General features: G+C 58.1%; 1 protein-coding gene across 5 annotated transcripts in view; it reads left to right on the forward strand.

The window, feature by feature from the left end:
• Positions 1 to 15,584, forward strand: part of SPTAN1 (spectrin alpha, non-erythrocytic 1) — a 59,294-nt gene extending 43,710 nt beyond the window's left edge. For 4 of the 5 annotated variants that reach the window (XM_040631992.1, XM_040631993.1, XM_040631995.1 and 1 more), the window contains 18 exons: positions 635 to 739; positions 2,604 to 2,812; positions 3,616 to 3,736; positions 3,940 to 4,061; positions 4,418 to 4,550; positions 6,084 to 6,182; positions 8,019 to 8,178; positions 8,745 to 8,821; positions 9,397 to 9,606; positions 9,895 to 10,191; positions 10,562 to 10,674; positions 11,089 to 11,106; positions 13,623 to 13,677; positions 14,042 to 14,238; positions 14,349 to 14,402; positions 14,487 to 14,633; positions 14,718 to 14,865; positions 15,126 to 15,584. In XM_040631992.1, coding sequence (XP_040487926.1) covers positions 635 to 739; positions 2,604 to 2,812; positions 3,616 to 3,736; positions 3,940 to 4,061; positions 4,418 to 4,550; positions 6,084 to 6,182; positions 8,019 to 8,178; positions 8,745 to 8,821; positions 9,397 to 9,606; positions 9,895 to 10,191; positions 10,562 to 10,674; positions 11,089 to 11,106; positions 13,623 to 13,677; positions 14,042 to 14,238; positions 14,349 to 14,402; positions 14,487 to 14,633; positions 14,718 to 14,865; positions 15,126 to 15,251 — 2,391 coding nt within the window. In that variant the 3' untranslated portion in view covers positions 15,252 to 15,584. The remainder of the gene's footprint in view (positions 1 to 634; positions 740 to 2,603; positions 2,813 to 3,615; positions 3,737 to 3,939; positions 4,062 to 4,417; positions 4,551 to 6,083; positions 6,183 to 8,018; positions 8,179 to 8,744; positions 8,822 to 9,396; positions 9,607 to 9,894; positions 10,192 to 10,561; positions 10,675 to 11,088; positions 11,107 to 13,622; positions 13,678 to 14,041; positions 14,239 to 14,348; positions 14,403 to 14,486; positions 14,634 to 14,717; positions 14,866 to 15,125) is intronic. The other variant, XM_040631994.1, reaches the window with a different exon arrangement.
• The last annotated feature ends 2 nt before the right edge of the window (positions 15,585 to 15,586 follow it).

The following is a 15,586-nucleotide window of genomic DNA, read 5'->3' on the forward strand; positions in this document are numbered from 1 at the left end:
TTTTAGAGAGCGCTATTAATGTTTCTGTCCAGTCTACACGTATTTCCATCAACGGTAGTGTAGCTGTACTTTTATACATAGTTGAGCTCAGAATGTAATTCTTCATGAGTACGTATTGGGAGTGTTATTCTAAGCTATTAAGAATTGTTCCTAAACGTTGAGTTTGAAGAGCTGCGTAAGTCCGTCCTAGTTACGCCATGGTTTAACCACTCCATGGTGTTGGACATTGAGGTGTCCCAGCTTTCTGGTGGGACATCCGTACTGAGCGTCTTCGCGTATCGATCGTTGCTCCTGCTGCCAGTTCTTTCCCTTGGCGGGGGTTCCTTGAAGTGAGATTGCCGTGCGGTTTGCCCCCATACGTCCGTGAAGGCTCCGGGAGCCCGCCTTGAGCTGTAGAATGTCAGGTCCTGGGTTCTCAAGTCTGCATTTGCTTGACAGGAAGGGAGAAGGACTCGGGCCACACGGGCTGATACAGGCTGAGTCACTGTAACAACATAGCTTCTGATTGACAAGGTTGCAGCTGCCCAAAGACCTGGCCAAACAACGGCATCCTGGGCTTTCCAGAACGCCCACTATGCGTCGTACACACTGTGCACCACGCGGTAACCTTTCCCCCTTTCTGTTTCACTACCAGGTGGAGGCCCTTCTGGCATCTGAGGATTACGGCAAAGACCTGGCTTCTGTGAACAACTTGCTGAAGAAACATCAGCTGCTGGAGGCGGACATATCTGCCCATGAGGTGATCAGAGTGGGGTGGCCAGGCTCCGTCCGGGACCTCAAGCCACGTTCTCAAATACTGTGGCCACGGGGCCATTTTATACCCTGCACTATTATCAAAGGCCCCTGAGGGAGTTTGTTTATGTGGGTTTTATCTATCAGAATTTACCATTATTAAAAAATTACATTTTAAAAGTTAAATTTTAAAAACACAATATCCAGGGCTTTTTGTCATTCTTAAAATGACAAAATTACAGAGTTGGAGAATAGAGCAGTGGTCGCCAGGAGTTAGGCACAGGGGTGGGGCGCAACGAGGAAGGGACGGTACACTGTGCTCACGGAACAGTGTATCTTGGTTTGGGTTACGTGAATCTACATGTAAGGGAAAATTGTGGGGAACTGCACACCCATGCAGACACAGATGGAGGCACCTAAAGTTGGTGAAGTCTGTGATTTTGCACCAGTGTCCGCGGCCTGGTCTTGCTAATGCGCCGTGGAAGCTGCCAGCGTGGGGAGAAGCTGGAGGAAGGGCACACGGGAGCTGTGCTGTTTGTTTTTGAAGCTGTGCTGTTTTTACAACTTCTTGTGAGTTCATAATTATTTCAAAATGAAAAATTAAGAGTAAATCTGAGAAAAAAATTATTTATTGAAAGTCATAAGCCCATTACAAGTTAACATGAGTAGCACTTTTTATGAACGATAACTCTATTTTTTCCAAAACCAAAACAAGGGAGAGTAAGAAGAGTGGCGTGGGCTGTGTTTTGCAAATCTCTTAAGTCTGGTTTGATAGGATACAGCTGGATTCTCGTAGCTGCTTCTGCATTTGGTCTGTGGGGGTGTGTCGGATGCAATGCAAACCCCGCCTCCCACAGGGCGTTAGAGGAGGGAGCGGTGTTTTCATTCCGATGATTCTGGATACTCTGACACCAAAGTCAGTACGTGGTAGCTGCTTAAAGGTTAGTTGCAAAGTGGACTCTGAAATCCTATCAGTCAGTTTTTCGTACCATTTAATTTTAAAATCCAGGGGTCCATCTCAGACATGGAATGGTTTTTCACCCGCGCATGACGCTATAAAGTCATTTGGAAAACATTCTGAGTTACGCAGAACTACCTCTACGTGAACTCCCGCGTCACATTTGCTGACGTCACAGCTGGTCTCGACAGGAAAATCTTCACAAATCGAGCGGCTATCACGCTCATGGAGGGGGACGCTATCATTCCAGAATTCTCATTTTCGCCTGAGAGTTCCGGTTTTAGCAGCAGCAGCAAACTCTGCCTTCCTGAACGTGATGGGTTGACTTCATTCGTTCTGAACCCTGAGTGTGTGTCAGACTCTGAATGGCCGTGGTCTGGTCACTGTTCCCTCCGGGAGCAGGACAGCCCGCGAACAAGCGGCTAGTTCCGCTCGGGACCGTCCTCGAACTTGAGTTGGGCGCCGAAGTTGTGTGCATTTCCCATTTCGTCGCCCAGAATATTGACGTCAACATGTTCTCGAAGATGGAGACTTAAGAAAATGAACAACTTGTGCTTTTATAAGGATGTCCGTTAAGTGAGGCGCGTTTCACCGCAGCTCGGAGTCCGGCCTCGGCAGTGTGTCGCTGTCTTGAGCGGGGGGCCTCGGCACCCCCGGCACGGCTGTCATGCTATGTGCTCGCGTCTGCACGGTGAAAAAGGCAGATGATATGATGTCTTTGTGTCGTTAGCAAAATAATTTTGATCTCTAAGAACCCCAGGGATCCACATACGACACTTTGAGAGAACATCAGCACTCCACAAAGCCAGCTTGTCCGTGAAGAATTCCAGAGTTCTGATTTGCAAGCAGATATTCATGGGAGACCCAGGTTTCTCACCACCTCACCCCACCCCCGTTGTGTCCCCTGCCCCAGGATCGCCTGAAGGACCTGAACAGCCAAGCAGACAGCCTGATGACCAGCAGTGCCTTCGACACCTCCCAAGTGAAGGACAAGCGGGACACCATCAATGGTCGTTTCCAGAAGATCAAGACCATGGCAGCCTCCCGGCGAGCCAAGCTGAACGAATCACATCGCCTGCACCAGTTCTTCCGGGACATGGATGATGAGGAGTCCTGGATCAAGTACGTGTCCTCGGGGCTTCGCATTCTGGGTCCTCTGGGGTGCCTGTCGAGCCTCTGGTGGCAGGTGCTGGGAGCCACAGGCTGAGTGGGGGTCCGGAGCTCTGGGCTGCCTGGCCGGGAGGTTTGGCTCTCTCCCGGAGTGTGACAGAACCTGCTGGGCTGACTCTCTGCTCTCCCACACAATTACCGTGGGGCACCTCAGCTCTTCTGTCGCTCCGGTGTGCAGTGATAGGGCCATCGGTGGCTTCTAGACGGTAGCAGTACGTGATGACTGACGTAGGTTTTGCGTAGACCCTGCCCTGGGATCCCTGGGGAGATTAGCGAATGCCCGTCTGGAAGAGACAGCCTGATATCCTGGGCACAATCAGTCCTTGAAGGAAGAAGAGTTGTTTTTAATTCCTCCCCCATTGCCGTCAAAGGTGATGTAGCATTTTGTAAACACACCATTTTTAAGGACCAAATTCTGTCTCCTATTCCTTATTTCCTTAAAAAATTCCGTCCATGTGTTTATATATTTTTACACGCGGCGTCTGTACGCGTGGTGAAGTAAGGCTGGCGGGGCGGCACCACCAGCCCTCCCTGTTCCCCAGCGCACCCTGACCCTGGCAGGGGCTCCTGGACACCTACATCCGTGTTCGTTGGGAAGTAGAAACTTTTGTTTTCCAGAAGGCTAGCAAAGATTTCGCGGCGAGGTTGGTAGGTGGAGGTGGAGGACATCACGGGGTCCGGAGACTCCACGGGTCTTGACCAAACCTGTCCAGTTGAAATCACGGGGCTGCACGGGGCCTGCCTTTGCTGTGCAGGGAGAAGAAGCTGCTGGTGAGCTCGGAGGACTACGGCCGGGACTTAACGGGCGTCCAGAACCTGAGGAAGAAGCACAAGCGGCTGGAGGCGGAACTGGCTGCCCACGAGCCGGCAATCCAGGTGAGAGGCCTCTTCGGGCCGAGGGGGTGCGACGTGACGTACAGGGAGACCCTTTGCCCTCGTTCGTTCCACTGAGGTCTGCGGTGTCTACACCCCTCATTCAGACCCGGAAGGAAGAAGTCCTGGGTTCGATGCTGAGGCCTGTTTCTGGACGCATCCAGAAGCGGGTGATAGCTGTTGTTCTAATTTTTCCTGCCTGTCAGGGTGTCCTGGACACTGGGAAGAAGCTGTCTGATGACAACACCATTGGCAAGGAGGAGATCCAGCAGCGTCTGGCCCAGTTCGTGGAGCACTGGAAGGAGCTGAAGCAGCTGGCGACAGCGCGGTGAGCGGCCAGAGGAGGGAGTGCGCGCTGCGCATGGGAGGCCGGGCTCGGGGCTCCCGGGCCCTCCTGCCACCCCGGTTCCCTTATCCGAGGCGGGCCGGGATCGCAGTCAGCTTGTTTCACAGCTGCTCTGACAGGCCCGGGCTGAGCCGGTCCCCTTAGGTGGCTCTGAACCCAGCTTGTGGTTCCAGAATTGCACGTTTGAACAGCGCTATGTCTGCTTCGTGTTACACAGAAGGCTCGATGGAACCTCTCACGTCCCATGTTTGTCAGGAACATTTTTAAACACACGGCCATCAGAATTAACGTTGGACGATATTAACGGCTGGTGTGTTGTGTGTGTGTCCTGGAATTAGGGGCCAGCGGCTGGAGGAGTCCTTGGAGTATCAGCAGTTTGTGGCCAACGTGGAAGAGGAAGAAGCCTGGATCAACGAGAAGATGACCCTGGTAGCCAGTGAGGATTACGGAGACACGCTGGCCGCCATCCAGGTCAGAGCAGCTGGCGCGGCCGCCTGCCGCTTGGTTCGGTGGCTGCATTCATGCCCGGAGAGCTCCCGGCCCGCAGCCTCGGTCTCCCTGGTTGGTCGCAGTCCCCCAGACCTCACGCTGGAGACGCGGCCCCGAGGCCTAGAGCCTGCGATCGGTCAGGTGGCCCCGGGGTTCAGGGGGCTGCTGCCACAGAGTTGCTGTCCTATCGCTCTGGAGGCCGGGGGTCTGAGGTCAAGGTGCAGGCATGGCCTCGCCCTCCGAGGCTTCCATGGGAAGCGCGTTGCTGTCTTCCAGCTTCTCGCTGGCGTTGCTCGGCTTGTGGTAGCTTAACCGCAGCCCCTGCCTCTGCTCTTCACGGCTCTTCCCTCTGTGTCTGTCTGCCCGCCACCTGCTCTCTGGGTTGGTCTGTGTCCAGAGTCCCTCTCAGAAGGACACAGGTCATCTTGGATTAGGTCCCACCCCAGTGACCTCATCTGAACATCTTACCTTGATTATGTCTGCATTTCCCACATTCGTAGGTGCCAGGGGTTAGGATGTCGTTCTTTTTGGGGGACACATTTCAGCCTCTGCCCTAAGTACACAGGGTGGCTGTGACTGTGTGACAGCCTGACAGGCAGGAACGGCTCGTTCCCCGAGGTGGTGCTGCTTCTGAGGGGGGCCCCTCACCTGCGCCGAGGTACGGCCGTGGGCTGAGAGAGTCATAATCGTGTCCCTGGCGGCTGGCAGGCCTCCGTTCCCCTCCTCCTCCCTCCCTTCTAGCAGTGGCCCTGCCCCGTTTCCATAGGTAGCATTCAAAATGGCAGAGACAGAAGCTTCCAGGCCCAGCCTCAGATGTCACACGACATCGTCTGTGCTGCGTTGCGCTGGTCGGAGTGGCCGCAAGCAGCCCGGAGCCATGGGCTAGTGGAACAGCCTCCCCTCTTGCTGGGAGGAGCCACACTTGACGGCCGAACGTTCCTGGATCTGGGCCACTGGCCGTGGAGGCAGACTTGGCATTCCTCAGAGTCTGGGTAGCCCCTGAGCCACGTGCTCAGAGTAGGTGTCCTGTTTGGCTGGCCCGGGTGCTTCAGGTGGCCTAGACGGAGGCAGGGATTTCCCATCCTCCGCGTGGCCCGTTCCCGGGAAGCCGGCACAGGGCCGTCCTCTCCAGTCCTTCAGGTGTACTGAGCACAGGGACACTCGGAAGGTCCAGTAGGAGCTGTGCTCGGGAAACCGTCTGTTGGGCTCTGTCTTAAGCTTGCACGGTGTCTGGTGTTTTCTGTGCGGCCTTCCAGAGGGGAGGAGGGGCCGATGAGCAAGAGCTTACCCCTTCTCAAGCTCAGCCCGCTGCCAGTTACTCCTGCCGCATCCGGCTCTTACCACCTTCCTGATTACCTGTCGATGTCGCTCCTGGTGGTCTCAGTCCCAACTAGACCGGCCGCCTGGGAGCGCAGGCGCCTTGGCGCTCTGGTTCCCTCTGCCCCGCAACCGGGCCCCCTCCCGCCCCCGGCCCATGCCACGCGCTCAGCTGCTGGCCTTTCTGCTCCACTGCAGGGCTTGCTGAAGAAGCATGAAGCTTTTGAGACAGACTTCACAGTGCACAAGGACCGCGTGAATGACGTCTGCAGCAACGGACAGGACCTCATCAAGAAGGTGAGCCTGGCCTGCTGGGGAGACGCTCCCTTCCCATGCCCGACGCCGCCATGCTGGGGCCACCGTAGCCCCCAAAGCCCAGCCGCCTGGAATAGTCACCCAAGAAAGGTTTGCGCGGAAACCAGGAGCAATTCCACTGCCATATTTCGTACCAATGGAAGAGCCTGTGGTTGGCTGGGCGTCTTCCCCGTTTCTGAAGCGAGTTAGCGAAGGGACTCGGCAGCACGTCCACTCTCTGCGGGAACGAAGCAGAGACGCATCCCTTGAGTGACAGCGGCGCTCCCACAGAGCTGTTCTCTTAGTTTATTTCTCGGGCAGTACAGGCTCTCGACAGAATTGGTTGAAGATACAAAAAAAAACGTAAGAGCCACCCCTACGTAGGGTAGATCCTGTTTCATCCGTTTACATTGCTCCGCAAAGCCTGGCTGCTGTCCAGGGTGGTTTAGAAAGGAGTGTGTTAAAATCACAAGGTTTGGGTTTCGTTCAAACGAGAGCGCAGATGGGAGGGCGTCACTGGCATATTGGCATCCCAGACTAAACGTGGTGCTGCCGATGGTCCCCGTTCGTCCCCGCCGATCACTTAGGGGTGGTGATGGGCATTCAGTACCACAAGAAAAGCAACTTTTTTTTTTAAAGATTTTATTTATTTGACACAGAGCACAAGTGGTGGGGAGGAAGCCCAATGCGAGGCTCGATCCCAGGACCCCAAGATCACCATCTGAGCTGAAAGCAGATAGCTTAACCGAGTGAGCCACCCAGGCGCCCCAAGACAGGCAACTTTTAACAACTATAATCTCTTGTTGCAGATGTAACTAGTAGATAAGATTTTTCATCACCGGATTTGCTCCAATAAGCATGGCCTTGAGACTAGAGATTTGGTTCGTGGGAGGTAACAGTGTGTTCAAATCCGTGTTCCCTAGAGAGCTTTTTTCCCTTGCTCTATGGGCGAGTAAAGTAACATGAAGCTGATTTCCGGTCCAGACCGTGTACAGGTCGAGAGGAGGCCTGTGTACGATCGGTACCCCCACGCAGCTCTGCTCTTTCTACCTGTGCAGGGCCGGTCTGTGACTGTTCTGCGCCCTTCCCGCAAAGAGCCCAGTGCTTTACCGTCAGCAGTGATCTGTTTCCTCCTCGAGTTTCTCTCTCAATTTTATGCTGACTTGTATGTTTTCAAATTCAGTTATTCCAAGACTGAACCCGAGTGTTTGGGGCTTAAGAATTTTCCGCTTTTTCTGAACCATTGTGTTTATTGCTTATGTGTAGGGACCGTTGTTTGGATATATCACGTTTTATTTATTTATTTGTTTGTTTATTTTTAAGATTTTATTTATTTATTTATCTGACAGAGAGGCAGTGAGAGAGGGAACACAAGCAGGGGGAGAGGGAGAGGGAGAAGCAGGCTTCCTGCTGAGCAGGGAGCCCAGCATGGGGCTCGATCCCAGGACCCTGGGATCATGACCCGAGCCGAAGGCAGCCGCTTAACGACTGAGCCTCCCACGCACCCCTGGATATATCACGTTTTATTTAAGTCTTCACTATTTATGCTTTTTCAAATTTTTTGCTATCAGACATACTAATAAGCATGTCGTTGAAATGTCTCAGCTCATTCCTCATATTTTCAGGATTTGTTCCTATGCGTGAAATTGCCAGCATTCATCCTCGTGTGCTCTTAGAAGGGCCTTACCTGTCCTTGCCCTGGCGGTGCTGGGTGGTCAGCCGGGGGCGCAGGGCCCGCCTTCCCGCGCTGGAGAACATTCCCCGGCAGGGCGGCCGTGGATCATCTGGCCACGGCGAGAGGTGAGGCTGACCAGAGTGCGTCTTCCCTTTGTGGCCTAGAACAACCACCATGAGGAGAACATCTCTTCAAAGATGAAGGGCTTAAACGGGAAGGTGTCTGACTTGGAGAAAGCTGCTGCCCAGAGGAAGGCCAAGCTTGAGGAGAACTCGGCCTTCCTTCAGTTCAACTGGAAGGCTGACGTGGTGGAGTCCTGGATCGGTGAGCGCCGTCCCGCCCGGCCCTGCCTCTCTTCCTCCCCGGGCTCGGGAGATTGTTCCAGAGCCATAGCTCGACTGTTACCTAAGTAGTTGGTCTTCTCCAGAGGAGAAACGGATCTGATGCGGGCATTTCGGAGAACACGAGACCATGTCCTGCAACCGAGAGCCAGGGGCCCCCAAGGTGCTCGGCGTTGGGCCAGCACAGGCCCCCGGCTGCACTGTCCCCTAGCTGTCCCCTAGCTGCGGGGCGCAGTCGGGCTCCCAAGCGAGAGGGAGCTAGACTCTGATTTCAGGACCCCTGTGACCCTGGTGATGCCTGTCACATAAGTAGCAATTGAACCACATCTGGGATGAGCTGGAAGGATCTCTTCCTGGCACAGCTGGCCAGCGGGGCCCAGGCTGCAGGGAGGACGGAGCCAGCCAGCGTGGGGTCAGAGCCTGCTGTTAGGAATCCTGGGCTTTCAACGTCAACAGGGAGACAGTGCGCCTCGGCTTGCTTTTTTTGCCTTCTTCGCTCACCTCCATGTACCAAGAAGGCTGGCCTGTGTCCTATGCTTGGTTTCCTAGGTGAGAAGGAGAACAGCCTGAAGACAGACGATTATGGCCGAGACCTGTCTTCCGTCCAGACTCTGCTTACCAAACAGGTCAGTCGGAGCCGCGTTGTTGACAGACTGAAACGTACGCAGACAGTACTTCCTGGTAGACGAACGGTGGCTGGCGTCTGTCGCTGGGAAAGGCCCTAAGGACTCGGCAGTGAGCAGGATCGTCTGGTCCTCGGGGAGCTTCCTGACCAGGCATCTGGGCTGCAGCCCGACGGCGCTCACGGGGGGGAGGGCAGCAGGATGTGCTGTGGACTGAGCCCCCAGGAGCGGTCTGACTCGGTTTCCGGCAAGCAGGGGCTGATGGGAAGGTGTTGCCAGAGGAGAGGGATCTAAGCTGGGTCATGATGGGCAAACTACAGGTGGGCAGAGGGGAGGCAGGCGTTCGTTCCAGGGAGAGGTAATGGGGAGAGCGTGGCACATTTAGGGGACCCCCGAACCTCCGTCTGCCTGGGGTGGGGGGGGGCAGGAGGATGTCAGGAGAAGGTGGGGACTCGGGGCTGACAGTGTGGCCTGGGCAGCTGGCCAGACTCTGGCACCATCAAGCTCAGACGCCCGGAAAGGGCGGCTTATGGCATCCCTGGCGACCCTGCGGATTGGCGCTCTGCTCTTTGTTCCAGGAAACGTTTGACGCGGGCCTGCAGGCCTTCCAGCAGGAGGGCATCGCCAACATCACCGCCCTCAAGGATCAGCTGCTGGCCGCCAAGCACATCCAGTCCAAGGCCATCGAGGCCCGGCACGCCTCCCTCATGAAGAGATGGAGCCAGCTTCTGGCCAACTCGGCCACGCGGAAGAAGAAGCTTCTGGAGGCACAGAGCCACTTCCGCAAGGTAAGGGCGGGCCCCTGCAGCGCTACCCCGGCCCGGCTGCGGGAGGCTCTGCACGGGGCAGGGAGGCCGCTGGAAGCCAGCAGAGGGCCCTCGGACAGACGGAGGGGAAAGGGGAGCGAGGGAAGAAAGAGTCGGAGGCCTTTTGAAACGTGGAGGTTGGGAGCACCTCGGCTTGCCCCGGGGGCCCGGGAACTACCGCGGCCTTTCCAAGCCGGCCTCCCGGCCTCCCGCCCGAGCGTGGCGCCGCGGCCCTGGCGGCGGCCCTGACACAGGCTGCTCCACTTGCAGGTGGAGGACCTCTTCCTGACCTTCGCCAAAAAGGCCTCCGCCTTCAACAGCTGGTTCGAAAACGCCGAGGAGGATCTGACTGATCCCGTGCGTTGCAACTCCCTGGAGGAGATCAGAGCTCTGCGCGAGGCCCACGACGCCTTCCGCTCGTCCCTCAGCTCTGCCCAGGCCGACTTCAGCCAGCTGGCCGAGCTGGACCGCCAGATCAAGAGCTTCCGTGTGGCCTCCAACCCCTACACCTGGTTCACCATGGAGGCCCTGGAGGAGACGTGGAGGAACCTGCAGAAGATCATCAAGGTGCCCGTTGCCCCGCGCATGCCGCCGGCCCGAGCTCAGGGGCAGGGGGTGCTCGCAGGGGCCACCACGGGTACCGGCCAGCAGCCCCCACGGACGATCAATCGGTCACTTCCCCTCGCCTCTTACCAGAGTTCTTGGGGGGCCCGTCGTGAGCAGCCGGGGAACGGAGGGTTCTGAGCTCCCCCGCGTTTCCCAGGCTCCTCCTCCGGGTGACATCAACATCCGGGTACCCCTGCCCCACAAAGCGGTGGTTTGTGGTCACGTTCAGCGTCCAGAAACTGAAATTGTAAGGCCGGTGGTCCATCCCGAGGGTGGTCCGGCCGGAAGGACAGGCCCCGGTGACACGGCCTCTCCTCCCTTTGGGCGCTAGGAGCGGGAGCTGGAGCTGCAGAAGGAGCAGCGCCGGCAGGAGGAGAACGACAAGCTGCGCCAGGAGTTCGCCCAGCACGCCAACGCCTTCCACCAGTGGATCCAGGAGACCAGGTGCCCGCCCGCCCCCGGGGCGCAGTCCCGTCCCCCCCGCCCCCCGCTCTGCTCTCAGGCTTCCGGCTCTCTTGGGGGGGGGGGTTCTGCTCACAGTAAGGAGAGAAGGGTCAGGGGCGCACCCTGGTCTGGCTCGAGCCGGAGGACTGGGCACAGTTCTCGAAGGTACTTTTCCCGAAGATCAAGTTGCTAGGTGTCCTGGATTGGGTGGGACCGGGTGGGACCGTGCGGACCGGTGGTCAGTCCCAGACAGCACCTCGGTGACACACGGCACAGAGTTGAATACAATGTGGGTACTGATGTTCTTGGTTTTGTTTTTCTTTTCTCTCTCGTGTCTCTCTCTGCCCCCACTTCCTGACTGCTGCTGTCTGGACTCCACCTTGTCTTGCGGCTGCTTGGATCCCATCTGCACAGGACGTATCTCCTCGATGGGTTAATATTGTCTTCTTGTTTCTCCGGGCTCGTGGTGTGGTGGTGTCTCGTGTGCTTGTCCCCTGCCCTCTGTCCCCCTGTGGCCTGGCTTGCAGAGGATCCCAGGATGGGCCTTCCTGCCCCAGGCGGGCTGCACTTCCCCTGGTCCACCTGCGCCCCACCTCCGTCCCCATCACCCTACAAGGAGTGCGTGCCTTGCCCCACAGCACAGTGTCCTTGACAGCCTGCGGTCTGGGGAGGGGAGCCACCCCCACCTTCCTGTTCAGATTCCAAGGGCTCTGTCAGCTCGGGGATGTGACCAAGCCAGAGGGCCAGAGCTGGAGTCCAAAGCCTTTGAGAATTCCCATGCTGGTTCAGCCGTTGGGATTTCACTGGGCTTCTCTTCTGCCTCTTTCCCCATGTGTCCTGTGGGACCATACTTAGCTCCTGAAGGAGGAGGAGATTCAGCGGGTACAGTGAGTCCCTGGCTGTGCAGTGACCCCTCCCCCAGGGCTCCACGCCCCCCNGTTCCCAGGGGAAGGGGAAGAGCATCGTTTGCCCTAATAGAAGGCAGCAGTGCCTGGAGTTTCGAGCGATGGAGAGACGAGGCTGGGAGGAGCCCCCCGGGAGAAGCAGGGCGGCCCTGCCCAGTCCAGTTCCGGAACAGCCTCTCCTTGAGGCTTTGGCCTCTGCCGCGCCCCCGTAAAGCCAGAGTGGGGGAAACCTCTGGCCGAGACTAGCGCTCCTGGGGTTCCGCAGATGGGTAGGTGGGACTACCGAGCGTGGCAGTGGGAGAAACCGGCACATGCGGACTCGACCACCTGTGCCGAAGGCAGAAGGGGGTGGGATTTAGGGGTCTCAGTTTCCAGCTTGAGTTCAGCCACCTGGCCTCCACTCCCCTCCCCAGCCCTGTGGCTGCGTCTGCCAATCTGGTCTTGTCTCCATGGGTGCCATGCTCCCCTTCCCATGTGGCTCCTCCCTAGCCCTGTCCCGTCTTGCTTGGTCCCCCTGTGAGCTGCCCCGAGGCCGCCTGTCCTCCCTGCGGCTGGCGGCCCAGCCCCACCAGGTCCCTGCCTGGGCGCCAGGTTGCCCCGCCTGTGCACTGCCAGCTTGGGCCTTGTGGCGCGTGTCTGTCTCGGTCTGCTCTTGCCTGCCCGTGCCTTCGGTGTATTCATTTGGTTTCTTTTCTTTGACTAGCATAGCGTATCGTCGGGTCATTCGTGTCTATCAGTATGAAGTTGGGGATGATCTGTCTGGAAGGTTTTTCTCCTCTTATTTCTCTTCTTCCCTCACTGTGGTTTTACCAATGCACTCTTGACTTCCCCAGGCGGCTCCGCTTTCTGACTAACCCACCGCCCTCGGCCGCTTGGGAAGGAGGGGTCTGTCCTCCTCCCACTGCACCGGCACCCAGCCTCCTGCCCCCGGGTCCGGGGGGTGTTGCTTTTCCCTGGGGGACATGGCGTGACTGTGAGTCTGATCTGCGGGGGTAGGAGGAAGCCTGGTGCCTTGCCTTGCTTGAGCACTTTGAACTTGGGGAAATTTCAGAGCTAACCCTGGCTCGCTGGGTGTCGAAAGGGTAGGTTGGGGCATACATGGGTGCAGGGGAGGCCGGGCTGAAAGCCCACCAAGGACACGCACACAGTGTGACTCATCCCTGCACGTAACCCCGACCCGTTTGTTGTCTTCGTTCACCGGTGGCCTTCCGTGACCTCACACTGTGTAACGTCGGGGGGGTGGAGGCTCCCTGGGGCGCCCCTGCTCTTCAGAACTCGGCCCTGGGAGCCTCTGGCCCGGACGGTCTCATGGAGCCTGAGTCTGGGGCTTAATCGCAGCCACCTCCCTCCTTTGGGCAGAGTTAGAATCACTTTCAAAACCCAAATCTGGTCACGATCTCTTAGCACCCTGGCTTCGTGTCTGAGGGGTCTTCTGACTGTGTCTCCTGCACGACTGTCCCACCCTCCAGTGTGGCTCCCCTCCTCAGGAACGTGCAGGAGACTCCAGGGATTTCTGGGGGGTGGCTCTCCATGTGTCCGCCGCTCCCGCAAGGTCTCCGGGGGGCAGGTGGCAGGGTTGTCCCGAGCAGCTTGCTCCCCCGTGGCTGCGGAGGGGCCGTGCCGTCAGGCCCATGGCCCCTCTGTCATCCCACGGAGAACTTCGGCTCAGTTCCTCAGGCACCCCTTGAGGGCCTAGCTTGAATGAGGGGCCAGGTCCCAGCCTGGCTGGGCTGGAGGAGCCACACGAGAAAGGGTCCTGGCCTGGCAGCAGGCTGGGTGGGGCTCGGCGCTGGCCCCCCAGTTGGCCTGGGGCGGGTGGCACGCCCCCTGGGGTGGCCGCGTCCTGTCTCTGAAGCAGGAGAAAGACTCCCTGCCCTCCCCGGCTCCCAGGGCCACTTAGGAAAAGATGGCCAATAGCAGATAGCTTTCTTTTTCTTGGTAAGAGATTTAAAAAAAAAAAAGACAGCAGGCCCTGTTATCTGGGGATAGTTAATTTTGAGCTCACGCTCAGGCCCTCCTGCCTCACCGTGCTTCTGTGTTTAGGTCCTGCATGGTGGAAGAATCTGGGACCCTGGAATCCCAGCTTGAAGCCACCAAAGTAAGTGCCCCCCGGTCGAAACTCAGGCAGGAAGTAGGCTGGGTGGGTGCTCTTCTTCCCTTTGCATAGAGTGGCACAGGACCCCACCATTTAAAGAAAAGGCTTTTCTGTCTCTGACAGTCGCCACACAGAGTCTTACTTGAAAAGAGGAGCCTTTGGTTCTTAGTATAGAGTTTTCCTGGCAGCCTGCCCCTGGCTGGTCCCTCCCCGGACGGAGGCTGCTGGATTTCCCCTCACGCCATCCCACGCAGCCCTGGAGGCTGCGGGCCGGGAGAACCCTTCCATGGGCTCTCGGGCCCGGTGACCGAGGCAAGAGCCCCCGTGCCCTACACCCTCGCTCCCCCGCCCCCCCCCTGCCCTGCAGCGCAAGCACCAGGAGATTCGAGCCATGAGAAGTCAGCTCAAGAAGATCGAGGACCTGGGGGCGGCCATGGAGGAGGCCCTGATCCTGGACAACAAGTACACGGAGCACAGCACCGTGGGCCTGGCCCAGCAGTGGGACCAGCTCGACCAGCTGGGCATGCGCATGCAGCACAACCTGGAGCAGCAGATCCAGGCCAGGTACCTGCCCCCCGCGTGGCCACCACCTGAGCCCGGCCCCCAGGGCCCCGCACTCCCTTTCCTGGCCTGGAACAGAGGCGCCACCTGCTAACTCCATCCCGTTCTTTCAGAAACACAACTGGAGTGACCGAGGAGGCCCTCAAGGAATTCAGCATGATGTTTAAGTGAGTTCAGTCTTCCTGGGGTGGGGGCGGGGGCGGTGGGCTCAGCCCCGGGCTGTGCTGAGCAGCCCTCCGTCTGTGCGGCAGACACTTCGACAAGGACAAGTCCGGCCGGCTGAACCACCAGGAGTTCAAGTCCTGCCTGCGCTCCCTGGGTTATGACCTGCCCATGGTGGAGGAAGGGGAGCCCGACCCCGAGTTCGAGGCCATCCTAGACACCGTGGATCCAAACAGGTGAGCTGGAGGGAGGGCCGTGGAGGCGGCTCGGGGTCTGGCTCCTCCCGCATCCTGCTCACTCACCGCACTTGCCCTTTCCAGGGATGGCCACGTCTCCCTGCAAGAATACATGGCCTTCATGATCAGCCGCGAGACGGAGAATGTCAAATCCAGCGAGGAGATCGAGAGCGCCTTCCGGGCCCTGAGCTCCGAGGGAAAGCCCTACGTTACCAAGGAGGAGCTGTACCAGGTCGGGCCTCTGCTTTGCCCTGGGGATGGGGCTGGAGGGTTCCTTTGAAAAGTAAAGCTCAAGGCTGCCCCAGGGGCGGAACGGAGTCTAAGTGAACAGACCTCCGTCTGGAGCGGTCTGGAGCTCCCCGTGGGGCCCAGACCTCTCCTCCCTGTTCACCACTGCCACTCCGCCCGGCTCTGGGGGTTCCAGCTCCCCACCCCCACCCCTCACCCCCAGGGGCAGCGGGGCTGGGCTGACGGGCGGCCTCTTCCCTCCAGAACCTGACTCGGGAACAAGCCGACTACTGCGTCTCCCACATGAAGCCCTACGTGGACGGCAAGGGCCGCGAGCTCCCCACCGCCTTCGACTACGTGGAGTTCACCCGCTCGCTCTTCGTGAACTGATCCCACTCCCAGCCTCGCCTGGCCCACGCTGCCTGCCCCGCCGTCGCCTTGCTGCATGTCACCTCCTCTCTGTGCTCCTCGAGTATTCCAGTGTCACTTTCCACTGTAAGCTCACGTCTGCTTCGCTTGGGGATATGACTTAGTAGAAACAGTGCTTCACGAAGCCGCTTCCAGTCCAGTGGCACTCGCCCCGTTGCTGTGGGGACCTGGATTCTTGTTGTGAAGCCAGCTGCCCGCATTCCGACGCGAGAAATCTAAGCAGCTGGCTCGTTCCCTCCTTGTTCTCCCCCCATTTTGTTTTCACGTAACAGACAAATAAACGAGTCTCCCCCAGA

This window comes from Ursus maritimus, unplaced genomic scaffold (genome assembly GCF_017311325.1).
Source record: "Ursus maritimus isolate PB19 unplaced genomic scaffold, ASM1731132v1 scaffold_17, whole genome shotgun sequence".
Classification (NCBI taxonomy): domain Eukaryota; kingdom Metazoa; phylum Chordata; class Mammalia; order Carnivora; family Ursidae; genus Ursus; species Ursus maritimus.